Below are 26,177 nucleotides of genomic sequence, written 5' to 3' on the forward strand. Positions count from 1 at the left end.
CCAAGAATATGCAAATCCTTTTTTTCTAACAGAATGAAATTTATTTTTGTTAAAAAGCAATAACAGAAGTGCCCAGGGTTACTACTGACCCCTTCCTAGCAAAAGACCCATCCGGTTCATGTTCTGAGGTTCTGATTCCTCTTTAAAACGTGAGTCTTTTTTCTGGGAGGCAAGCTGTAAAAACTCAAAACGCACCCTCAATAAACATGCTGAAAATTTAAACTTGTGCAGTGAGAAAAATGGCAGCCCCTAAGTACAGTTCTGTTGTGTTGCGGTCTTAACCAATATTTATTAAGCTCATATCTTATTTAGAATTGTGTACTACAGGCTCTGGAGAAACAAAAGAAGGGAAGGAAATGGTCCTTTGCCCTCATAGTGGAGAGGCAATATAAACAAGAGTCTGAAAGCACACAAGAAATAGCAGCCAATATAAATAAGTTACAGATTTCCTGGTACAGAGGCACCTACATGTGGAAGGATGTAGATCAAGGCAGAGCTTACTGCAGATTGATGCCACTGAGGCCTGGTGGCCTTGTTGGACTGCAGGCAGAGAGGGGAGGGAAGGCTCTTTAAGTTGGGGAGAGACCGTATGAATAGTGGTTTATTACTATTTGTAGGCTTTTTTCCTGGGTATGGATACTGGCCTTAGTGTTTAAGAGCTCAGTGATGTCTTTTTGGCACAAATACTTTAAAAAAAAAAAATACGCGGCGACCGCAACCTCCACAGACACTCACGGTGACAGAGGAGGGCAGCAATACCTGTGTCAGTCACTCAGCTTTAGCTGGTGAGGAAACAAAGCTTCCACTTAAAGCAGAAGAAAGCTATAAAGTCATTTGTGATCGTGATGTTATCTTTCCTTGCACGCACACACAAAAAATCTATGATTCTTGATTGCTATCAGTCCTGAGTCTGGAGGATCTCCTGGGGGCCGGGGAGAGGAGAATAACCCTACATGCACATCATACCCTCATGTTCAGAGAGAAATCCTACATGGAAAGCTTCAGAAAAGGAAAACTGGTAAATTCATTGATGAAGCCAAATTGAGTTATGAGAAAGAAATGTACCATATTAACTGCTTATAGCGGGCACCTAAACACTGATTTCTACCCTATTTTTTCCCTTAGAATCCACATTTCCGTGCAGATCCCACACCAGGATGGAATGCTGCCCCTTATCTCCACCATGCCGTTGCACAACTTGCATTTTCTACTATCTGAGTCCATCTACAGACACCAGCACGTCTGCTCCAATCTCGTCACCACCCGTGACCTGAGAGGCATCTCAGGTAAGGGAAGAGTCCCCTGCTGGTTTGCCCAGCCCAGCCCAGTGCAGTGACCCTTAGAGATATGGCTAAGTGCACTCTGCTTTTCATGTTTTCTGGTCCTCAAAATCTGCATGGTTAGTGGATTTCCTCCGTAGCAAGCAACCAAACACAGACAGCTCGGACAGTGAAGTGAACAGGAAAAAACAGGGAGCGTGGAAGGAATCTGACAGGTTGAACATCCCTATTCCGCTCCTTATACAACAGAACAAAAAATAGCTGGATAGGGGCTTCCCTGGTGGTGCAGTGGTTGAGAGTCCACCTGCCAATGCAGGGGACGCGGGTTCGTGCCCCAGTCTGGGAAGATCCCACATGCCGCAGAGTGGCTGGGCCCATGAGCCATGGCCAATGAGCCTACGCGTCCAGAGCCTATGCTCCGCAATGGGAGAGGTCGCAACAGTGAGAGGCCCGCGTACCACAAAAAAAAAAAAAAAATAGCTGGACAGCTGTGAGCCAACTGCTTTCTTATCTGTAACATGAGGACAACAACTGCTACCAATCAAGGTGGGGATTAAGTGCGTCTACATTTTTAAAGCGCCGGTCTTGGTAAATTTTAGCTCCTTCCTTCTCCCGTGTTTGGATCTGTGCTCTAAAATCCCATCATCTCAGCATTTTAGAAAGCTCACATGCAGATGTTAGATGTTATAGGATGGTTCTCCGGGAACAGGAGCTGAGGTGGAGCTTGGGGTGTGAGATGTTTATTTAGGGACCCACATCTCCTAAAGGGAAGGAGAGGAAGCAGGATTGGGACGAGAGAGAAGTCAGCCTGAAGTGCAGCCGATGAAACGCCTCTTCAGGGAGCTCTGGAGAGAGCCCAGCCGTCAAGCTTGTCCTGGGACAGCCCCAATGGACAGACCTCTCTACCCGACCTCTCTCAGTCCTTGAATGCAGACTGCTCAAGCAAGAGTGTGACCTCGGGCTCTGCAGCTGCTGCAGACCTGACGGAGCTGACAGCTGCAGTAGCGCATCTCCGTGTTCAGCGGGGCAGACATTTTACTTTACAGAGAATCCTGTCCACTTCCATTCACCTTATAGCAAGTGCACACTAAGCGTGCATTTCCTCCCTTCGCAGCTGATGAATCATTTAACAGTGTTTTGGAAGACAGAAAAGCATTCATGTGCTCTTCCATATTCCTTAAGCATCACTTTGGGTAGTGATGGTCTTTATACAGTAGAAATTAGTGGAGTGTAAATGATTTGTAAATCACTGAGCTACAGATGAACGTTGAATTGGTCCACCTATGCAAGCTAGTGAAAGAAACATACCATGTTTATAGGCTGAAAGTTTGCACCTCTTCCTACTCAAACACAATTAAATTCAACACATGTTAATTGAGACCTTAGTCCTTGTGGGGCAGTGGGCTGGGTGCTGGTGTCAAGCATTCTAAGAAATGCATCAGCTCTTTCAGAATTCTATAGTTGCTTTGAGTACTGTACAAATTTTAACCCTAATATTCTCAAATTGTATCTGTATTCAGCTCTCCGCTGCATAAAGGTCTTCGTTAATTTAGACCAGTTCAGACGCTTGGCAGCATTTGATCCAATGATTTTTGCCTGTAGCAGGGGAGGTTTCGTCAAGCATAATTAACGAGCTATCTACTCATTAACACAAAATTAAGACTTTTTTCTCCAAGAGTTCAGAAACCATAAGAGGCAGGGGAGGTAGTCAGATGTTTGTTTGCTGGCTCTCCATAAAAGCTATTTTTTTTAAATTGGTCTTTAAAAATAATAGTTCATCATGAAATAACTTGATCTTAAATACTGTGCTTTCAAAAATAAATAATGATAATAACTCATCAACAAATTCTCCGTGTAGTAAATCCATTTCTTCAAGAACTGATTGTGAAGCATCGAACCAGACTGGCCGGGTGTGAGAGGCAGAGCTTCAGGGTATTTTCTTTTCCTAGACATACCAGGGCCACCGAGCTCTGGCTTCTTCATTTTTGGTCTCATCTGTTCACCTTTTCTTCCCTGGTTCCTGCAGCCTCTTCCAGGAGCCTGTGAACCCAGTCACTGTGTTTAGCACATGACAAGAGGCAGATCACAAACTCCCCTCGCATTCCCACCAACCTTGCTTTGGGAGCCCTGAGCTGCTCTACTAATGGTCTCAGGTGGAGGGAAAGCTGTCCCATGTCCCAAGGATGCGTCTTCTCTCCCTACCCAGCTCCTGGGCAAAGGGCAAGTCCACAGACTGAGTTACTGTTCCTTGCTCCTCCCTCCCCTGCAGAGGCAGGGTTCCTGGACGACAGGGTCCACGACAGCATGGCCCTGGGGCCTGGCTACGACCGCCCCTTCCAGTTTGATGCCAGCGTGCGGGAGCCCAAGACCATCCAGCTCTACAAACACCTGAACCTGAAGAGCTGTGTCTGGACGTTTGATGCCTATTACGACATGACGGAGTTAATTGACGTCTGTGGGGGGTCTGTCACTGCCGACTTCCAGGTGGGTGCCCTGGGGGGGGGGTCTGTCTGAAGGCTGCGTGCATCTGGGTGTCCTGTGAAACTTTGTTCATTCCTGAAGCGCTTCAGCTGGCACGTTGCATCCTGTCGCCCCCAGAACTGCACCGACCAAGGGAGTCTTCTTTATAAGTCCCTCAAGAGAGCCCTTAGCAGCACTGTGGCCAGAGTGAGCCCCCCAAAGTCCTCTAAATCAGTGAACTGGAAAATTAATGTGGAAATATTTAAATTAAGATGAAGAAAATTAACTATCTGGCACAGTCATTTATATAAAAAGCTAATAGTTTTACTTCTCTAGGTATATATGTTTTTTCCTCTGGGTATATTTTAGAAAGCCAAAAAGATCTACCTTTGATGGGAAAGTTAATACTAAGTCGTTGTGTTCTCCCCACATGGGGAAATGAGTCCAAATGACAGGTGGAGCGCCCTGTCTTTCCGCAGACAAGTAGAGTACTGTTGTCTCAAGCTTGGAAAGGTAAACTGTTGAAAACACCTTGCTTTCATACCTATTCCAAACCTATGCCTAACTGACAACCCTTGTGAAAATAGACACTTTAAAAATGTTTAATAGCCGTTAAACATCAGTAACCAAAAAAAAAAAAAAAATGTTATAGCAAGAAGTCATAGTCATAGGAGGGCCGTTATATCAAAGGGACTAGGCTAATGCGTCCTCACGGGAAAATCGGTTCTACCCAATTTTGAGTAGTTATCTCAATGAACTAAAAATCAGATGTTTGTTCTTCACTTTAAATCAGGTTTAACCACACTGTAAGAAGGGAACCTGTAGAGGGACTTAGAGTAATCATTTTACAGAAGTTTCCTTGGTTAAAATTCCTTTTGATTCCTTGAGATGCCTCTCAGTTTGGTTAACTCTCATTTTGTTTATACTAGCGCCCTCTATTGAACAGAATTTTAAGGCACTCTTAGGTTTTCTTTCTGTTTCTGCAATTGCGTGACCTACATTCACTTTCAAAAATGCAAAGCTAAATGATTGTTTCCTCCTCTGGCCCCTCAAAAATTAGTGTTCTCTGTTCTCCATGACTTTAATTACAGTTCTGGATATTTTTATTCAGCATATCCTTAAAAATCACAAAGACAAGGAATTTTTATCATATATGTCCTACTTCTTAAACCAATAGAGAAAGAATATATACACAGAAGTACTTCACTGTTGTCTGTTTCTTTAAAAATAGTTGACACAGGTGGTATATGGTAGAAAGAATATAGAACTTAGACCCAAGCCCTAGTTCATATTTCTTTATCAAATAGCAGCAGAGTTGGATGAGACATAACCTCTCTGAACCTCATCTGAAATTGTCTCAATCTCAAATGAGAAGGCATTTAGCAGTGTCTGGCACGAAATAGTTGTGCAGTAAATATAATGGCTGTTGTTTTCTTTTTAAGGATTAGTAAGTAATATGAATTTAAAGGAGAATAAACAGAAACAGAGGAAAAATTAATTTTGCCAGTCAGCTAGAAAATTTATGGAGGTTATAATATCAACAATGATGAGATTGGGGCAAGCATATTTAGTCACACCTGTATATTAAGGGGACAGGACATGGTGTGAAACCCAGATAAAATCTGGAAATTTTTAAAAGAAGACAGAGTAAGGCATTTCACAAAAGATTTTTAAGTGAATATGGAATTAGTGGAGTCTTCAGAGAAATTTGGAATCCAACTGACAACTTTGAATACGAAAGAATACTTTGGAAAAATAAAGTTTTGATGTTCTAAATACTGATAAAGCATTTGGTTCTTTCCATTAACTACCCATGGAAACACTTTACATAGGTAAAGTATTTTCAAACAAAAAATGTGTGTACGTTCCATAGTGTATTATAGCATTTGGCCAATGACAAAATAAAATTGTTTTAAACTAAGCTTTTTGGTTATAAAGGAAATATATATTTATGGAGGAAAATATAGAACACATCTAAAAGCGAATAAACCAACTCCCCTACTCGTATACACATATACACAGTTCTCTTCTTCATGAAAGCTTCTGCTCATATTTTGTTATCTTTCAATTGAGTTTTTGTTAATTGCATAGTAAAATGAAAATTACACAGCCGAATTAATAGCAAAACAGGAACCCCTTTAGAAAAGGGTTCCCTTGGATGTGTGATGTGCTGCCTTTTCAAAATTATTTCAACAAAGCATGGAATGGGATGGGAAATTATCCAAGTAGGCGAAGCTCTGAGCTGTCTGTTGGTAAGTTTCATAGGTATGATATCCAAATCCCACGATCTTACTTCCTTTTGGAGGAGATGTAAGTACTCACTAAAACATCCAAGTCAGCCTCACGTTCATCCAAGGATCCAGGCTTGGACATCTTCCCAGTTAGGGTTGCTTCATGCTCTCCCACAGCTCACTGGAAACTACAGCCAGCCAGGGACTGTGTGCTGACAGTAGATCCCAGATCTGCCCAGATCCTTTGTGAATAACTGTGATGCCTGAAAAATCTCAGCCAAGGCTGCCAGCAAATGAACAGTGTAGGCAAAGCCTCTCACACTTCAAAAGTGTTTTTGTTTAAGTGTCACCTCCTCAGAAAAGCCTTCCCAGATTATCTTATCTAAAGAAGCACTGGCCACTTCCCATCCCTTTATTTACTTTATCTTTTAACTTATGTATCTGTTTACTAGGCTGTAGCTTCCATTAGGGCAGTGATTTGGGGTTTTTTCCACTGCTGAGGACCCAGTTCCTAGCCTGGTGCCTGGCACAATCATGGGCACTTGATTAATACTGAATAAGTGACTGAGAGAATGAAGATTGAACCAAGATGTGATGTTCATATGACTTTTCATGCCGGAGAGAAGTAACCTTCTCTTTGTGCACACTGCTTGCTTGGCAGGTGAGAGACTCTGCTCAATCGTTCCTGACAGTGCATGTGCCTCTGTACGTGTCCTACATCTATGTGACAGCCCCCAGGGGCTGGGCCTCCTTGGAGCACCACACCGAGATGGAGTTTTCCTTCTTCTATGACACTGTTCTCTGGAGAACAGGTATACCCACTGACATCTTAATGAGTCTTACCTTACGCTCAAGCAAGATTAAAAGAAAAAAAAAATAGTAGAGACTTTTAACAGTGGCTGCATTCCTCATCCTGTTATCCTATATGCAGTCAAAGGAGAGACAGGTAAAGTCTAAAAAGTATATAGACCTGTGGTACCTGAAAAAGAATGATGTTGATATATGTTGATGCTGGAAGGCCTCCAGCATCATGATACATTCAGTCCAGAGAACGAGGGGCCCAGAGTAGAGGGCAGCAAGTGACAGGTCCTATACTGCCCGTTAGGGGGTTTGCACGAGCGTGTGTTCTTTGGAATATAGTCATGTTCATTTTCTCCTAGGTAAAAATGGTGTAATTCATGTTGTTTAAGGAGCAAAGGGTCTTGAGATCAGATGCATGGAAATGGAAAAATATATCAAGAATAACCTGGGTCATTTTATTCATTTGGCATCGAGTTTGCTCTTTTGTTGCATTTTTAAAAGTAGGGATTTTAACCCTACTTTTACTTCAAAGACTGAAATGCTGAATATTTTAAAATGACCTTCCCCTTAGGCTTGTCTCTGTTATGGCTCTCTTTGAGAGGAGGCCTCACCCCGCCAGGGCCTGGCTTGGTGACAACCCTTCAGCTAGGGACTCACACCTCTCTTGTGAGACCCACCTCCTCCCACTGCTGCCCCATGAATGTCCCCTAAAACTCCATGAGTCTCTCCTCCACTCACTCTAATCACTGAGTTGATTTTTGCTTTTTCCTCATTTTCGGTGTCCTATACTTCAAATACAACCCCAAGCTCATTTCCCCTTATTTTATTGATCCCATTCTTCCTCTCTCCCTCCCTGGTGGTGATTTACTTGATCTGGGGCAGAGTTACTTGATCTGAGGAGATTTCTTTAAATAGGGTTTCACTTCTAGTAATGGAAAATACAGTCCTTCCTTCTCTTAATGGTTTAAGCTCAAATCATTTATTTGCTTTATATTTCTCATAGGAAAAAAACTTCAGGGAGTTTTCACACTCTGGGTCAGATAATTCCTTGAGCTTGGGTTTTTTTTAATTTTATTTTTTCCCCTCCTTTGGTTACCCTTTAGTTTTTGGTCATATTGAACTCAATGGGTATTGTGATTGCAATTGCCCATATTAAAGCCACAGTTGACTCATGTTATGCCATGTATAGCTGGCCTTCGACAAGCTAACCTTTAATTTTCCATTGCTTTCAATATGAAATGTAGCCACCAGGACATTGGCTATGGTTCTGTTAAGTACTGAAAGGTGTCCTGGTGAGGAAAAGAGAATACAGTTTGAAGCAGATATGCTGTAACCACGTCCTGGTGCAAAGTTAATCGTAAGAAGTTTTAGGGACCATTTTTTTCTGAGCCCTGGGCTGGGACCCTGCATCTGGGCTAAGTGGCATCTTCAGGTATAAAGAGACTATGTCAAGAGAATAGAATTGTAAGAAAAGAACCAAGTAGAATGAACTGTCTTACAGCGTTAACTGGCACATGTCTCTAAATACTCCATGTTCACGCAAATATGTAAATTTGTCCTAAGTCACGTTCAAGTAAGCATGCAGCTCTACTTAGAAGTGTCACTGGGATAAGTTGCATGTAGGCTACTGTCTGGGAGATCTTCTCCAAGCCCTCACTTGGATGTCTTGTGTACGGTTGCCTTCCCAGGAATCCAGACGGACAGTGTGCTCTCTGCCAGACTTCAGATAATAAGAATCTACATTCGAGAGGATGGCCGTCTGGTCATTGAATTCAAGACCCATGCCAAATTCAGAGGTAATATCAGTGCCATTTTTTTCCTCAAGTTTTTTATTACTAAGAAACATTCAAACACAGAGAAAAGTTGAAAGAATAGGACAATGAAGAACAAAGTCAACAGTTATTAACATTTTGCTCTGTGTGTGTTGTACACACACGTGCGTGCATTCCCATTGTTTTGGTCACACTGTGTGAAGACAGGTTGCAGGCTTCATGCCAAGTTACTCTAATACTTCAGTAGACATCTCCTTAAACAAGGACCTTCTCTTACGTCGTAACAGCATTACCATAGCCAAAATATTTCACACTGATCCGATAATATCTAGTCCCTATTGGTATTCCCTCTATTGTCTCACAAATGTCTTTTCTACTTGTTTTTATGTTTATTTATATTTACTTTGCATCTGTTTATATAAAAGGAAGGTGAATCTAATCAAGATTCGTATGTTACAATTTGGCAGTTATACCTCTTTAGTCTCTTTCAGTGTAGAATAGTCTCCTTACTTTTAATTATTCATGATACTGCATTACTGTAGTTTTAAAGAGTGGAAGTGTCTTGCTGAGTAACCCTGATCTTTTTAATGATGTTTACAATAGCCTCCTTCCACCAAGGACTTGAGCAACCCTAAATGAGGGGTTTTTTAATCTGAAATTGATATTTCTGTTTATAAACTACTGAGATCTTTCTACCTCCAAGAGACACGTTGGTTGGAATTCAAAGCTAAGTGTGTTCAAGGTTCATTGTCACATAAGGACTCGTATTATTGTGAATATGCTCATTAGCATCATTTCTACAAAGCATATTCATATTGTTTACAAATGTATATGACCATAATGGTCATCATGAGTAAGGTGATGGGCTGGAATAAGAGGCCATGCTGTCCCAACCTGTGTGGAATATATTCTCAGAGGCAAGTGGGTAGGTATAACCTTGTTTTATAGCAGAATATTAAATCAGTTCTAAGGCATTTATAAGGGATTCACTACAAGCACAATAAAACTTACAAATAAGTGTGTGTTTGTTTCCCTTTGAAATAGGACAGTTCGTGATCGAACACCACACCCTCCCTGATGTGAAATCATTCATATTGACTCCAGACCATCTCGGAGGAATCGAGTTTGACCTGAAGCTCCTATGGAGTGCTCAGACTTTTGATTCTCCTTACCAGCTCTGGAGAGCCACAAGCTCTTATAACAGGTGAATACAAGATGGAGTTCAGGGGTAAATCTGAAATGTTCTCAGTTTCTTTAAGGGCTTTTCTTCAAAAGCTGGGTCTCTATTTTAAAACGGAGATAGAAACAACCCTCTGGCGTACAGAGAAAGAAACAGATGTAGCTCAAATCAGCTTCTGATGTGGAAAGCGGGAAGTGCTCCCCCTTATTCCAAGGGTAAGAACAGGCAGGGTGCACATCACTTTCATTCACCTCCCACTGGCCAGAACTTAGTCACATGGCACACCTACCTGCAAAGGAAGCTGGGAAATGTGTCCAACTAAAAGCTTAGTAGAATAAAGAAATTTCATTCCAGTTACCACAACCAGTGCAAAATCCAGGATCTCTGGTTATCAGGTCCAGGTGTCACACCTATTGGTCCAGTGTCCTATAAAATAAATAGCAAGATTTAGTCTTCTCCCACACCCAATATAGAGGTAGAATGAGAATTGGATAAATACAGTAAAACATCCCATTTGTAAAACGGGAGAATAGGGCAAACAAAATGAAAACTTTTACCATGAAAAGGATAATGGAGTCTATTGTAAATATTGTTAACCCCATTTTACAGATCACGAAATTAGAACCATATTTAGCATGAAAACCTTATTCTTTACAGTTAAGAAGCAGCAAATTGTCTGAAGAATCATTTTCAAAAAGATTTTTTTAGTTACAAATGTTTGGTCTTATATCAAGTATTTTTTGTGTATACTGATTCCTTTGAAATCAATATATAATAAAATAATCATTAAGGACTGTGTTTCCTAGAACCTCATGAGCTTGTGCAGGTACTTGTCCCAATTTATAGGCAGAGAAATGGTCCTCTTTAAATTCTCTGCTGACTCCCCACCGCTTACCAAATGAAGTCCAGCTCTTTGAGCAAGACACATATCCTCCCCTCTAGCCTCACCTCAGACCCAGCCTTCTAACCACATTAAACATCGCCCCAGCCCCTGAATCCACTGGCTCATCCATACATATGTACCTCTGCAATTCCCCTGTCCTTCCTGCTCTTTTCCTCTGGCAAATCTCAAAGTCCTCTGAGCTCCAGCTAAAGTGCTGACCCCTCGTGACACCTTCCCTGATTTCCCATACAAGTGCTAGAAGCCCCTACTCCTTGTTCACACATTGTTCCAGCTTTTACTGTAACACAGCTCAATATATTTATAATGCTCTAAGGGAGTAAACAATCTCCCATTTCCAGTAGATTGTGAGCTTCCCAAGGGTAAAAGGCATGCCTGCTTGATCTAGAAGCCCCAGAACTGCAGGTTTTAGCACATGGTCAGTCCTGAACAAACATCCTTTAGTAGCTAACATTTGAGCTAAGGAGGTAAAATCCATAGATAAACGGCAAAGTGACAGACAACACCAAGTGTTCTGGGCTGTGTGCGCTGTGAGCCGTGCAGAGCCCTGACCACAGCTGCTCAGCGAAGGGAGCTCAGGCCCAGCACGGGCTGGAGGGCTGTCCAAGGCTTCTGGGGGAGGCAGGGCAACTGGTGGGAAATGTCTAGTTTTCAGAAAGGAGGGGAGAAGAACTACAGGATTAAAAACCTGCATCCAGGACTGTGTTTGGCATATTGGCAGGGATAGTCAGGAAGTCGACCTAACTCATATTTAGGGATGGGAAAACATAGGGCGCAGCCTGGGGAGACCATGCCATTTGTCCTGCATTCATGTGTTCAACAAATATTTATTGAGCTTTTACTATGTGTCAGGGAAGGTTCTGGGCACTTGGAATACATCAGTGGACCAAATAAAGATCTCTGCACGCAGCAGTGGACATGATGAATGAGTATAGTATCACATGTTAGAAGGTGATGAGTGCTATGGAAAAATAAAAGGTCGCGAGCAGGGTAAGGGGAATCAGGAGTGGAGGGACATTGTAATGTTGGTTAGGATGTTCAGAGTAGGCCTCGTTAAGAAGGAACATTCGTGCTTCCCTGGTGGCGCAGTGGTTGAGAGTCTGCCTGCCGATGCAGGGGACACGGGTTCGTGCCCCGGTCCGGGAGGATCCCACATGCCGCGGAGCGGCTGGGCCCGTGAGCCATGGCTGCTGGGCCTGCGCGTCCGGAGCCTGTGCTCTGCAACGGGAGAGGCCACAACAGTGAGAGGCCCACGCACCGCAAAAAAAAAAAAAGAATGAACATTCAAGCAAAGACTTGAAGGTGGTGCTAGAGTTAACTATGCAGAGTACCGCGGAAGGGGTTCCTGGCGAATTTCCTGGGGTGTCAGAATTCTGGCATGCTCAGGGAACATCAAGGAGACTGGTGTGGCTGGAGCAGAGTGAATGAGGAGGAGGGTAATAGGCAGGAAGGAGTTGGGTGTCAGGCCTCTGTGGAACCTTCTAGGCCAGTGTGCGGACTTTGTCTTTCACTCTAGTGCAGCAGGAGCCACTGCAGGGTTTGAGGGGAGGAGCAACAAGATCTGGCCTGACTTTTGGAAAGCAAGGGTCAGGCATGGACACTTCTGCCTAATTAACTCTTTCTATTAATTAAGAGTTAGTATTCATGTTATACAGGTCAATTTTTGTGTAATTCAAAGATAGTATAGGAGATCTCATTTCCTGCTGGTCCAAGCTTTGGAGAAAGATAAAGATCATGTGAGAAAACTGCAGACATACAGACACAAGCTTTGGGGGCATGAAGGGGCTTAGAAACTAAGCCCTGAAAGTTCACCAGGTTTGTCTAAAATCATACAACCGTGGCAGAGGCAAAGCAAGAGTAGGGTTAGACTATCTTCCCGTTTCCAGCCCGTGCCATTCCACTCAACTGAACACAGGATGTGTCCTAAAATTTTTATTTACTTGTTTATTTATGTTTACCAAATCTTTGCTATCACTTTACTAATAAACAGATACAAATAATACAAAAGAAATGGTCAAAGGATGAACACAGAAGATGTGAGAACTGTTCACCATCACAATAGTTAGAATTAGGATTCACGGCCCTGAGCACCTCATTCAATGGATGGCAGCCTCCCAGGGCCCTTGAAGAATCTTCCTGAAGCTTCTGGCTGTCTGGCTGCCTTCCAGGCAAACTGCCAGGGCTGGGCTGCTACCGATGACAGGTGTGGGAAGTGAAGTAGGTGAGGCTACAAAGGCTCCACGCTTTCAGGTTCATGACCTACAGAGTCCCGTGCCCCACCATAAACATGGAAATTCCCATCAAGTCATCTCCTATGAGGAGTGATTTTGTTCTTCAACTTCGTTTAAAGGGATGAAGCTGTAGAGTTTGGGAGAGAAGCCTTGAAACTGAATGCTAATGAATGGGGGCGGGGCGTCCTCTGGAGTGGGGTCCTTTAACCCTGAGGCCTTTGCCACCTATTCAATCAGAGCAGCAGCAGCCAGCACAGTCACATCTCAATAAATAAAAGCTTTTGTAGTGGAGAATGTGTAACAGGGTGTCAGTCAACAAGAAACACTAAACAGAAATTGTCAAGTAAGTTTCATGGGACTCTAAAGGGAATCTAGTTCTGTTTTGCCTTCACCGGAGCCTGTTAGATTTTTATCAACAGTGTGCCTTTCTCAGCATTTCTCATGAAAAGGACTTGACTGAGTGAAAGGAGCTCTATTTAACACCTCTGGATAGTACTCTAAAGGTTAAAACAATCAGTGATGAATTCCTGAAACTTGTGTTTGCAGACTCATAAAGTTCTTGGTCGGATGCTGAACACAAATATCATCCGAAAACCGTTTAATGAAGTGTGTTTCTGGGTAAGTAAATAATCTATAAATTGGTCCCTCTAACCACAGTCTGCCTGCATGTTTCCAGGAAGGACTACTCTGGGGAGTACACCATCTACCTGATCCCTTGCACTGTGCAGCCCACTCAGCCTTGGGTGGACCCGGGAGAAAAGCCTTTGGCCTGCACTGCACACGCCCCAGAAAGGTAGGGAAAGACAGTTGAGCCTCACTATTGCGAACTTACCTACTCGCTAACACTTATTTGTATTTAACCTCAAAACCAGTTTTTGTGGTGCCATTCCGATCATTCCTTGACATGCAGAGTGGCGAAATAGCAAGTCGTCTGACCCACATTCCCAGCTCAGATGGAGCAAGACAACCCTCTGCCTTATACTGTAAACAAGTGTTCCTTTTACGGTCTGTCTAGTGCCATGTTTCTCGAACTTTTGTGCTTTGTGTTGGTGGTTTTGCTGTTTAAAATATCTCCCCAGCATAGCGCCTAAGTGCTGTCTAGTTTCCGAAGTACAAGAAGGTCGTGATGAGCTTGATGGATTGTTAGATAAGCTTCATTCAAGCATGAATTTCCGTGCTGTTGCCATGAGTTCTATGTGAATGAATCAACAATGTATATCAAATAAGGTATCTTTAAACAGAAGCATGCATAAAACAGGGTTAGGTATTGATCACTGGTTGAAAATGTTGTGACCAGAGGCTGCAGGAACTTGACCCTGTATTTCCCTCAGGAGCAAATGGTTCACTGTTCACTCATTCAGTCTTCATTGCAACGTTACAGAATGTAACTACTGCGGATAACGAGAATCAACTGTCCATCAGCCCATCCCCATCTCTGACCTGAGACCGTCCATATTGTGCCAATGTTCACTCATTCAGCCAGTATTTATTCAGCTCTTATCGTGCACTTGGCTCTGGCCTCGGCATGGAGACTAGAGGAGAGGATTAAAAGTCCCCTCTGCTCTCAGGCAGTGTATAGTCTAGTGCCACCTTTCTAGGAGCTGAGCAAAGTGAATAGAAAACATCTCAGAGGAAAGACACTGAAGACAGAATCTGACATTATCATTAAGAGAAGATAATTTGGAATGCGACTTTCAAATTAAGAGTCTGAGAGGTGGCCATTGGATTTGGCAATGGGGAAGTGGTTGATGATCTTGACAAAGGGCAGGTTCAGTGGACTGAGGGGGATGAAGCCTGATTGGAGTGGGTTCAAGAGAGAGAGGCAAGAATGTGGAGACAAGAGGGAACAACAATGCTTAAGGAACTTTGTTATAACGGATGTCAGATAGAGGGGCATTAGAGGGACACAGATGAAGGGTCAAAGGAGGTTTAATTTGTTTGTGTTTTAGGGTGCAAAATATTTCAGGATGTTTGTATGCTGGTGGGAATAACCCTATTGGTCTGTTAGGGAAAATGTGACAATGCAGGGGGAAGAGGGAAGATCTGCAGAGCCGAGTCCTTGAGTAGGGCAGGGGATAGACCTGGGACATGAGGGGAAGGGCCGGCCTTAGCCAGAAGCACAGAGAGCTCATCCACTGAAAGAGGAAGGCAAGCACAGTCTATGGATACAAGTGAAGGGAGAATTAGTAGACTGGGAGGGTAAGGATTGCAGAGGAGACATCTGACTGAGTCTGTTTTCTCCATGAAATGAGAAGCCAAGCATTAGCTGGAAGTGAGCAACAATGAGGTTTGAGAAGAGAGGAGGAAGTGAAACAGAGTCGTCTCAGAAAGTGGGAAAGTAAACACGGTAGAGTTATAGTTGGCAGCAGATCGGCAGTGCTGAGGGCCCCATTGAATTATTTTTAATATTATTGATGTAAGATGAATAGCACACATTTAAAGTATATACAATTTGATCAATTTTGACATACATGTACACTCGTGAAACATCACCACAATTAAGATAGGGAATATATCTGTTTCCTTCAAAGGTTTCTTCATGGCCCTTTGTTATCCCTCCCTCCCATCTCACCCCAGGCCACCCCTCCCCACCAGGTGTCCGCTGATCTTTGTGTCACTACAGATTACTTTGCATTTTCTGCTAATTTATATACATGGCATCACACATCACACAGCATTCTTTTTCTCTAACTGCTTTTGTTCAACACGATTATTTTGACTCATTCATACTGTTGTGTATATCAGTAGTTTGTTCCTGTTATTGCTGGGTTGTATTCCATGGTATGGACCCACTAAATTTGTTTATCAACTCGGTCAGTTGATGGACATTGGGGTTGTTTCCAGTTTGGGCTATTATAAATAAAGCTGCTATGAACATACAGAGACAAGCCTTTATATGGACACATGGTTTCTGTTTTCTTGTGTAAATACCTAGGAATGAAGTGGCTGGATCCTATGGCAGATGTATGTTTAACTTCTTAAAAAAGTATCATACCATTTCCCAGTGTTTATAAATGTGTAACTGTGTGTGTACATTCCCACCATGAGTATGTTAGTGTTCCAGGTCCTCTGCATCCTGGTAAACATGGTCACTGAGGGTCTGGTGTGGTTGGAGAATTAATGAGTGAGATTAAAAAAAGAGGTGAGGGCTTCCCTGGTGGCGCAGTGGTTGTGAGTCCGCCTGCCGATGCAGGGGACACGGGTTCGTGCCCCGGTCCAGGAGGATCCCACATGCCGCGGAGCGGCTGGGCCTGTGAGCCATGGCCGCTGAGCCTGCGCGTCCGGAGCCTGTGCTCCGCAACGGGAGAGGCCACAGCAGTGAGAGGCCCGCGTATCGGGGAAAAAAAAAAAAAAAAGAGAAGGAGTGAGCTGGGAAAATACGAGGTGGTAGTTAGAGAGTGAAGTGTTTGAAAATGAGTTTTTTTGGAGAAGGTGCCTAGTGTGATGGTGGAGGGTAGGTGGCTGCAGTGGGGAGGAGAACTCGATCTTTGGAAGTGAGGACATCAAGAAACTGAGAGGCTAGGGGAGTAGAAGTTTCATCCTTGCAGATGTTGAAATCACTTAGACTGAGGGCAGGGGCAATGCTGGAGAGCCTGTAGTCAGCCAACTGTGGGAAGGATGGTGACCAGGAAAATGGCGGTTGGTTGCAGAAAGGAAGAATAAAGGGCAAATCATCTGAAGAGAATTGCTGGGGAATTTTTATTCATGTAATAAATTTTTTAACTTATGAAATATTTTAGATACCCAGAAGACCATATATCGTGGATATATAAAACCTCAAGAACATTACCTAGCTGCAATGAATTGGGTATCCCTTGGGCTATGATACTGATGATAAGTGAATATAATAACTACCACTGCTGTTAGTGACCATGTATGGAGTACAGACTATGTTCTTACTCTGTACTAAGCTCTTAACATTCAATCTGCATTACAATGATCCCCCACAAATTGGTACTGTTATCTCCATTTTATAACTAATGAAACTGGGAGTCAAAGAAAAAAAAGAAATAGAACATTACCGCTACCATTTAAACACCCTCAGTACCCCTTTCATCTGTACTCTCCCCAGCTCTCCACTAAGGTAACCACTAGCCTGTTATTTGTACTTATCATCCCTTGTTTTGGTTTATGGTTCACCTCATATTTACTTCTACATGGTTTTGCATGTTTTTGAACTTTATATAAAAATTTCATACTACGTGAATTCTCTCTGCAGCTTTTTTTTCCCTCAGTGAATCACTTGTTGATTCATAAGTGAAATCAACATTTATGTTGATCCATGTAGCTGCAGTTTGTTTTACACTGCATTAAAGTAGTCTTCATAGGAAGAGTCCACAATTTATTTGACCACTCTATTTGGCTTATAATCTCAGATCCTCTCTATTACAAACAATACTCTATGTGTCTCTTAGTTACACGTGTGAGAAGAGTTTCTCCAGGGTAGGTGCTGGATTTTTTTTTTTTTTAAGAGGAGAGAGGAACAAAGGTTTGAAATGGCAAAAAGGAGCAAAAAAGGCATTAACCCCTTCTCCAGTCCCAGTGCTGTGTGGGTGTGGAAGTCTGCAGGGTAAAGAGTATTGTTGGAGTGTGCTGAGGCCTCAGGGTTGATATTCTTCCCTTACATCAGGGACATCCTTACCTGTGGGTTCCCTGTTATTCCCAGGGTGACTTTCCCCCTTGGGCCTAATTTTGCTTTTGATCATCTCCATATCTTTCAATATGTCTCCATATGGATGCAGTAGAACTACAACACAACAAATAATCAAGCCTGACTGGAAATTCAGATTTAGTTCAAAAGAATTGTGTCTCCTATTATGCCTATTTTTGTGAGTCTGTCATACATATAACCTTATAAATCATCATTATCATCATCTCAAGTCCTTTATTCATTCTCTTTAATCAATAAGTATTTATCAAGTGTCTTATGTCCTGGCACTGTGTGGATTCTGGTAATAAATACCAACATCAACAAGACAAACCTATTTCCCTGAGTCAGATAAATGAACTCTTGGTACAATTAATGGTTATATCAAAGCTGCTGAAGCATGGTCAGCCTTGGTTTGTGTGGGTTTCTCCTACACCCCAAGTTCCTCCTACACCTCAGCCCTCTCAAATCTACCCCCTGGAGCAGCTTCAGTTAAAAGTAGGGAATGATCAGATGGACTTGATTGGAAGAGTAAAGCATTCAAATTATCACTTGTGCATTATCCTTTAACAAACATATGTGTTAGGAGCTTGGCTAGCCTGGCAGGTACAATGGCGAGCAGATAGGCATGGATTATGACTCTATGGAACCCATAGTGGGTGAAGCAGACTTTGATCACACATTTAAATAGAATAGCAAACCACAGTAAGTACTATGAAAGAAAAGTGCACAGTGTGATGAGAACAAATGATAAGGGATCTGACCCAGCCTGGGAGGGACGAAAAAGAGGGTAAGCTTCCTAGAGAAAGTGGTGCTTGAGTTGAGATCTGAAGCATAAGAGTTCACTAGGCAAAGGACAGTGGCAGAGGAAGGAGTGTTCCAGTTGAAGGTTTAGCAAGACCAGAGTCAGGAAACTTTAAATTCATTACCGCTAATCTCAAACCGGCCCCCAGGGCTTTCCAGAATGAGAGGGCCAGGAAAAGCAAAGAGCGTTGTAGAGTCTAAAGACCAATTAGATTATTCCTGCTCCAAAGAGCAGAAGAACCTCATACGGACCTGAACTAAATAAAGACTCTTGCCTGCAGACATCTCTTTATTCAGTAAATATGTAGCACCTACAACAAAGTACTGTTCACAATCCTGAGAAGGGTGGGAAAGGGAGGGCAGCTCAAAGGGCACATGCAAAGTCGACCCTGCTCTCAAGAAACTCTTGTTTTCCCCACATTTAGATTCCTGATACCCATTGCATTCCAGCAGACCAACCGCCCTGTCCCTGTTGTATACTCGCTCAATACTGAATTTCAGCTCTGCAACAATGAGAAGGTGTTCCTGATGGACCCCAACACATCTGATATGTCACTGGCGGAAATGGATTACAAAGGGGCCTTCTCCAAAGGTAAGTCACTCCCTTCACCCGCAGACAGAGACTCCTCCGCTGGACTTGAGAAGCTTTCAGATAGGTCCTTGGACGAGCATCTCTGCTCATTGGCTTTCAGTCAACTCTCCAGGGAAAATTCCCCCAGCATTGGTTCCAGGGCAGCCAAGGTTTAGTCAAGGAACAGACCCATATTCTTCCTTCAAGCTATTTCAAAATAAGATCACATTCTTGGTGCGATAATGATCAGCACTGCAATACTGTGGGAAGCACTGGTCTGAGTAGTAAGAACACTGGGGTTTCCAACCAGATTCTAACCCACTGTCTGACTTTGGGTAAACTGCTTCATCTCTCAGTTCCTCAGAGAGATTGCGGTATGACCCTACTTCCTGCCAGCCTCAAAGCTTTGCCAAACATACATGTCCTCTCCAGCAGGCCTTCTCTACTTGAAATGGTCCCTCTGTCCCCCTCCCTGTCCCAAATAGGGCTCCCTTGACTTTCTTCTCCTTCAGGTCTCTATCTAAATGTTAACCTCCCAATAGAGACTTGCCTTGATTGCACCAGTCGATCTAATATAAGCCTTCATATTTGTCACTTTCACAGAATGCTGTTCATTTTTTATAGTACTTATCACGATTTTTAATATTATAATATATATATTTCTTTACTTATTTATTGCCTATCTCTACCACTAGACTGTAAGTTCCATTAGAACAGAGATTGTGATCAAATACCAAACTTGCATGCCATACCACCAATGCCAAGGTGCTCAATAAATATTTGTTGAATGAATTAATAATAAATGAATCAATCATCTGCCTTTTCTCTCAGTTATCTCTTCTGCCTTTCTCTTACTTTTAATCTTCTGCTCACATCTGTGTTTTTTTTCTCTCATCCTAAAAACACATCCCGTAACAGAAAAAGAAAATCTCTCATCCCTACTTCTCCCTCAAACTTCAGCCCATGTTCTCCTTTTCTTTTCTCTGAGAAGCTTCCTGAAGGAGTGCTGAGCACATGCTGTCCTCATGGCTGTTCTTCCCAGTCACTCCTCCATCCATCTGCTGCAGGCTGGGTTTGTCCTACCACAGCTCAGAATCCTCTCCTGTCCATGACACCAAACCTATGGATTTTGACACTTTTTTCCTGTTTGGTTTTCTTTGCACCAGCCTCACCTGACACCATCTTACCTCTCTGACCACTTCTCACTCTCCGGCCTCGGGTCTCCGTCCTCTGCCCCATCCGTGTTTCTGTCTCCATGTTCCATGCTTGACTCCAGTTCTCATTTCAGTGCTACTCCGGCCATCCCCCTGGCTTGGCTCATCCCTTTACCCTGAACTCTTCCTAACCTCCCACTACCCCACAACCATTCCACAAAAATTAACCTTGTCCCTGGTCCCTCCTGAGCTTCATTTCCACACTTCCATACGCGGACCCAAACTGCCAAACCCCTCCAAGTGAATGTTGTTCAGACACCTAGAGACGTCTAGAACTGGACTTATCTCCCCCCAGACGTGTTCCTCTCACATCCACTGCCCCACTGACTGCATCACCATACTCCAGGTGGCCCAGCCAAAGACCTCAGGGCTAGCCTCTGCTTCTGCCTTGCCTTCTGTATCCCATCTATCATAAGATGAATGGTTCCAACTCTAGACATTTCTTGAATGCATCCCCTTGCCTCACTGCTATATTTTGGATACCTATTTCTTGCTAGAGCATTAAAATAACTCCCTACCTGTGATTCTGGTCTCCTTGTCTTCATTCTCCATGTTTCTAAAGCCCAGGTGCGATGACATTAAGCCCCCGTTTAAAACCTTCCGGCATTCCCTATTACCCCTCTACTCAAGTCCAGAATCCTCACACCATTAATCAACCTTCCCGAGAGTCTCTCCTGCGAGCCCTCCCAACGCCCTCCACCCCAATCACTGGCCTACCCAGTGCCATTGTAAATGCTCGGGTTGAACATCTGGACTCGGACGAATCTGTGCTCAAATCCTCCTCCCCACGTGTCACAGATATGAAATGCTGGACAAGTTATTTAAAATAGGGATAATAATTGAACCTATCTCTTAGGTTCTTGCTAAGGAAAAGTACCTACACCCGGGCTGATACCTTTCCAGCATTCCGTAGTTTGTACATGGACTTGCTTTTGCCTAGATTGCTCTCTCCAGCCTCTCCTACCTGCCTCAAATGCTCTATCTGACAAATGCCTACTTATCATTCAGGATACTGCCCAATGTCATCTCTTCTTTAAATCCTTCCATACCTTTCCTCAGGCAGATTTTTGTGCTCAGCTATATGCTCATTTGATGTTACGTAGCTTCCTCTGTTGTACACAGCAGTATCGTGTGGAAGTTAATAGTGTGGGTTTTTCGAGACAAAGCTCTTTGACTTTGAATCTCACCCTCACCACTTACTAACTTTGTGACCTTGAACAAGTCACTTAACCACTCAATTTCCTCATCTGTAAAATCATGAGCACTACATGAGTTCTTCCATGGGAAGGACTTAGTACAGTACCTAGCAAATGGTATGAGTTCAATAAATGTCAGCTATTATTAGCAATTGCTTTGCTTTTATTTCTGCCCTCTCATCTGTGTCTCACTCACCTTTGTATCCCCTGCACGTAACAGAGTGCTTGCCCTACCCTAAATACTTAAGTAACATTTACTGATTAAAAGAAGCTATACATGAATGAATGTGTATTTTAGGGGCACATGGACCCCACAGCTCTTCATAGAAAGGTACTTTTGACTCTATCTTTGACCCTTTTTTTCTCTTTAAATTTAAAGTCTGACCTAATTAATGCCTTGCAATCTTTTCAGGTCAAATCCTTTATGGCCGAGTACTTTGGAATCCAGAACAAAACCTTAATTCTGCTTACAAACTGCAGCTGGAGAAGGTCTATCTTTGTACTGGCAAGGATGGCTACGTGCCTTTCTTTGATCCCACGGGGACAATCTACAATGAAGGGCCACAGTATGGATGCATTCAGCCAAACAAACACTTAAAACACAGATTCCTGCTGCTGGTATGCTAACTGTTAGTGTTAAAGGGCTGACACACGAGTAGATTTCCTCAGCTATGGTTTTTGCCTGAAGCAGATAGAACCCCACTCTTGATGGTTTTCTACAGATATTGTTGTTGTTACTTCTATCAGCTTAATGTTAGTATTGGGTTGGCCAAAAAGTTCGTTTGATCTTATGAAAAAACCCGAACGAACTTTTGGCTAACTCGATACATATTACCAAATGTGAAGGTTTGGTGGGTAACAAGACAAGCTGTTACTGATGTTCTAGGAAGAGGAAAGTCTAAGCCAGTGTTTCTCAAAGTGTGTCCCAGACACCCCGAACATCCCCAATATTCTTTCAGGGCGTCCACAAGGTCAAAACTACTTTCATAATGATATGATGATGCTTGCCTTTTTCATACTCAGTCCCTCATGAGTGCCAAGAGTACAAAGGTTTTATTGATATGGATTCAGATTCCACATTGTGACTAATCTTTAGAAAAAAATACCACTTACTGAGCTTTTAGTATCCAAAAAGAATATCCATAATTATCTGAAAAATTTATTCAAGCATTTCTCTGTCTTCCAACTACATAGCTTATGTGAGGCCAGATTCTTCATATACTTCAGCCAAAACAACATGTCACAACAGATTGAATACAGAAGCAATTGTGAGAATCTAGTTCTTTAACAGAGATTTGCAAAAACGTAAAACAATGCCAGCTCTCTTTTTGGGAGGTGGGTGTGAATACAGACATTTTCACTAAAAAATATGTTACTTATGTTAACATGTAGTGAGTTTCTCATTTCTATTTTAAAATGAATTAGTAAATACATTTTTTAAAAAGTTGTTAATTTGTAACATAATTACAGTGTTAATTTTAATACAGTAAATATTGATAGATATCAATCATATAAAATGAAAGCTTTGGGAGGGGTCCTTAATTTTTATGTTCTGAGACCAAATAGCTTGAGAATTGTTGGTCTAGGCTCTCTCACCCATTGGGTTTTGAGATTACAGAGGCCACCAAGTGTCCTCCCTTGAAGAGGGCAGTTGGTGCCCAGAGGCAGCGGTCAACTTAAGGAGAGGGCTCCTGCAGCATGTGCCCTCCTGACCCGACCCAAAGGAGGAGTGGAGAGTACCTTTCTCCTCCCAGTGACTGCCACCTGCCAGTTCAGTGGTTCAGTCTTTCTAAATCTTGTGTTTCTTTTTTCTGAAATCCTAGGACCGCAGTCAGCCAGAGGTAACGGACAAGTACTTCCACGACGTGCCCTTTGAAGCCCACTTTGCTTCTGAGTTGCCTGATTTCCACGTCGTCAGTAGCATGCCAGGCGTGGATGGATTTACTCTGAAGGTGGACGCACTCTATAAGGTGAGTGTGGTGAGAAGAATAGAAGCACAGGATCAAGGTCACTTTAAAGGTTACAAAAAGGAGGATGACATCATCTTTTTGATGTCAGTTTCTTTTTAGAGCATTCTTACTGGCAGGTCTTTTTTTTTTTTTTTGTGGTATGCGGGCCTCTCACCGCCGTGGCCTCTCCCGCCGTGAAGCACAGGCTCTGGACGCGCAGGCCCAGCGGCCATGGCTCACGGGCCCAGCCGCTCCGCGGCACATGGGATCTTCCCGGACCGGGGCACGAACCCATGTCCCCTGCGTCAGCAGGCGGACTCTCAACAACTGCGCCACCAGGGAAGCCCCTGGCAGGTCTTTTTTTTATTGTTGTTAAGCTCAACATTCATCCAAAACTTTACCGTCTATCCAGTAGACTAATAAAATTCTTTAATTTGCATATAGTCACTTGTCATGGCTCTTTGCTGCACCAGCTGATTTTCACAGGCATGTGGAAATATTTAACAAAGTCATAAATACAATTCAGTAATTTAGAATGGCAAGAATTACTAGTATTTGATAAGCAAAAATACTCTAAGTCCCAGTAATAAAAATAAACTTCCAAGATCAAATTCCACTCTTCTCTGTCTCCAAATAGTAAGCCATGACCTTGGATTTCAGAACTATTATCACTCTTCAGAAGTTATTTCAAAATCATGGAGGGTTTCCATGGGGGCAGATGAGAGGGAAATAAAATATGTGATGACATAACTCAGGGGAGGATCCAAGAAGTGTTAAGATTTAGCAGATTTTTGTCAAGTATCTATGTATTATGCACAGAGTAGGTGGTTAGTGAATATTTGTTGAATGACTCTATTTTAGCTAAGTTCATCAATAAATAGTAAATTGGCATAGAAAACAATAAAAGGTACTGGGAATAAATGTGATTATTAATACTATTACTCCACTGCTATCAATAAAGGCCAACACATCATAAGTGATGACTTAGCTAAAGAAACCCTGAAAGATAAATTCTTAGGACTATTTCATGCACAGGTAGTGAAACTGAAAAAAACTGTGAGTATCTGACCCCAGATCACCTTAATGTGGAAATAAAACAGGACTCCAAAATATTCGGTTCAGTTCTCTATTCACAGACACCAACCATGGCTAATGCTTTTCTTTTTTCTTTTTTTTTTTTTACCTCATCAAAACCTTTATTTATTCTGCTACAGTTACAGTGGCATATTTACTCATCTTTAAATGCACCATGCATAGTCTTACCTCAACATTTTTCTTAAAGGGTGCCAGTTATGGTCTGATTTATTCCATGACTTTAAAAGCAAGAGGTTCTTTAGTGGATCAGTTTCCTTTCTTTGTTTTAATTGAAACACATTTGATATACCATATTATGTTCGTTTCAGGTGGACTCCAGTGGCAAGAATTACTTGCAGTGATTTGACATTTGCATACGTTATGAAATGATCGATGTGATAAGTCTAGTAACCATCTGTCCCCATACAAAGCTATTACAGTATTATTGGCCATATTCCTTATGCTGTCTATTACATCCCCTGGCTTATTTATTTGATAACTGGAGGTTTGTACCTCTTAAGCCCCTTCACATATCATAGTGCTCCCCACACCCTCCTCCCTCTGGCGGCTACCCATTTGTTCTCTGCATCTATGAGACTGTTTTCATTTTGTTTTGTTTGTTTTGTTCTTCTGATTCCACAAATAAGTGAAATCATATGGTATTAGTCTTTCTCTAACTTATCTAACTTAGCGTAATGCTTTCTAGGTCCATCCATGTGGTCACAAATGGCAAGATTCTTTTTTATGGCTGCATGGTATATATATATACACACACACACACCCCACATCTTCTTTTTCCATTCATCTATTGACAGACACTTAGGTTGTTTCCATATCTTGGCTACTGTAAGTAATGCTGCTTTGAACACTGGTGTGGCTAATGCTTTTCTTGAAACCGTTTATCTATTGGGGCTTGTGGTGGGCAGCTGTCTTTCCACTGCCTTTCCTCAGAGGTGGCCTGTGGGCAGCAATGACATGTTCACTTTGTCTCGCCATCTCCTCCTCCTGCAGGTGGAAGCCGGACACCAGTGGTATCTCCAGGTGATCTACATCATTGGACCTGACACCATCTCAGGTCCCAGGGTCCAGCGCTCTCTCACGGCCCCTCTGAGGCGCAACCGAAGGGACCTGGTGGACCCCAGTGGCTGGCTGACCCTTGATGAATCCCTCATCTATGACAATGAAGGGGACCAAGTCAAGAATGGCACCAATATGAAGTCGCTGAATCTGGAGATGGAAGAGCCAGCTGTAGCTGCTTCTCTATCCCAAACCGGGGCGTCTATCAGCAGTGCCCTTGCTGCCATCATGCTCCTACTTCTGGTGTTTTTGGTGGCTTGTTTTATCACCAGGAAACACCAGAAACAGAGGAAGAAGCCGCGCACAGGGGACATTTTGGAGGAATACCCTCTGAATACCAAGGTGGATGTGCCCAAGAGGGGCCCGGACAGGGTGGAGAAGAACGTGGACAGACAGTACTGCACCGTGCGGAACATCAATGTACTCAGTGAAACCGAGGGCACTTATGTGTTCAAAGGTGCTAAAGTTAAAAAATTGAATCTGGAAGTCAGAGTTCACAACAATTTGCAAGACGGAACAGAAGTTTAATGGAGGAGATCAATGAGTATTTTTTTTCTAAAATCATTTTTATAAAACGGGGGGAAATACTGGTATTTTTATAATCTTGCCGATTGAAAAGGGAAAACTATAGCTTTGAGTGGCGGAGGCACACATCACATGCATCAGCTCACAGCTGAGCTACCTCATTAAACAAAGAACCACTGAGACCCCAGAGGATGGAAGGAGTTCTTTCATGGATCCCATTAACCATGTCAGCAGCGACAAATTGTTCCTTCTGTTAAGGCTGA

General features: G+C 42.8%; 1 protein-coding gene across 1 annotated transcript in view; it reads left to right on the plus strand.

Annotated features, from left to right (window-relative positions):
* The window catches only part of FRAS1 (Fraser extracellular matrix complex subunit 1), a 461,640-nt gene extending 435,601 nt beyond the window's left edge, over nt 1–26,039 (plus strand). Inside the window, exons 65-74 of the mRNA XM_081241677.1 lie at nt 1,126–1,286; nt 3,550–3,764; nt 6,633–6,783; nt 8,461–8,568; nt 9,589–9,748; nt 13,533–13,649; nt 18,734–18,900; nt 21,702–21,907; nt 23,113–23,259; nt 25,324–26,039. Coding sequence (XP_081097803.1) covers nt 1,126–1,286; nt 3,550–3,764; nt 6,633–6,783; nt 8,461–8,568; nt 9,589–9,748; nt 13,533–13,649; nt 18,734–18,900; nt 21,702–21,907; nt 23,113–23,259; nt 25,324–25,917 — 2,026 coding nt within the window. The 3' untranslated portion in view covers nt 25,918–26,039. The remainder of the gene's footprint in view (nt 1–1,125; nt 1,287–3,549; nt 3,765–6,632; nt 6,784–8,460; nt 8,569–9,588; nt 9,749–13,532; nt 13,650–18,733; nt 18,901–21,701; nt 21,908–23,112; nt 23,260–25,323) is intronic.
* Nucleotides 26,040–26,177: the final 138 nt, after the last annotated feature.

This window comes from Mesoplodon bidens, assembly GCF_964165515.1.
Source record: "Mesoplodon bidens genome assembly, chromosome: 1".
Classification (NCBI taxonomy): Eukaryota; Metazoa; Chordata; class Mammalia; order Artiodactyla; family Ziphiidae; genus Mesoplodon; species Mesoplodon bidens.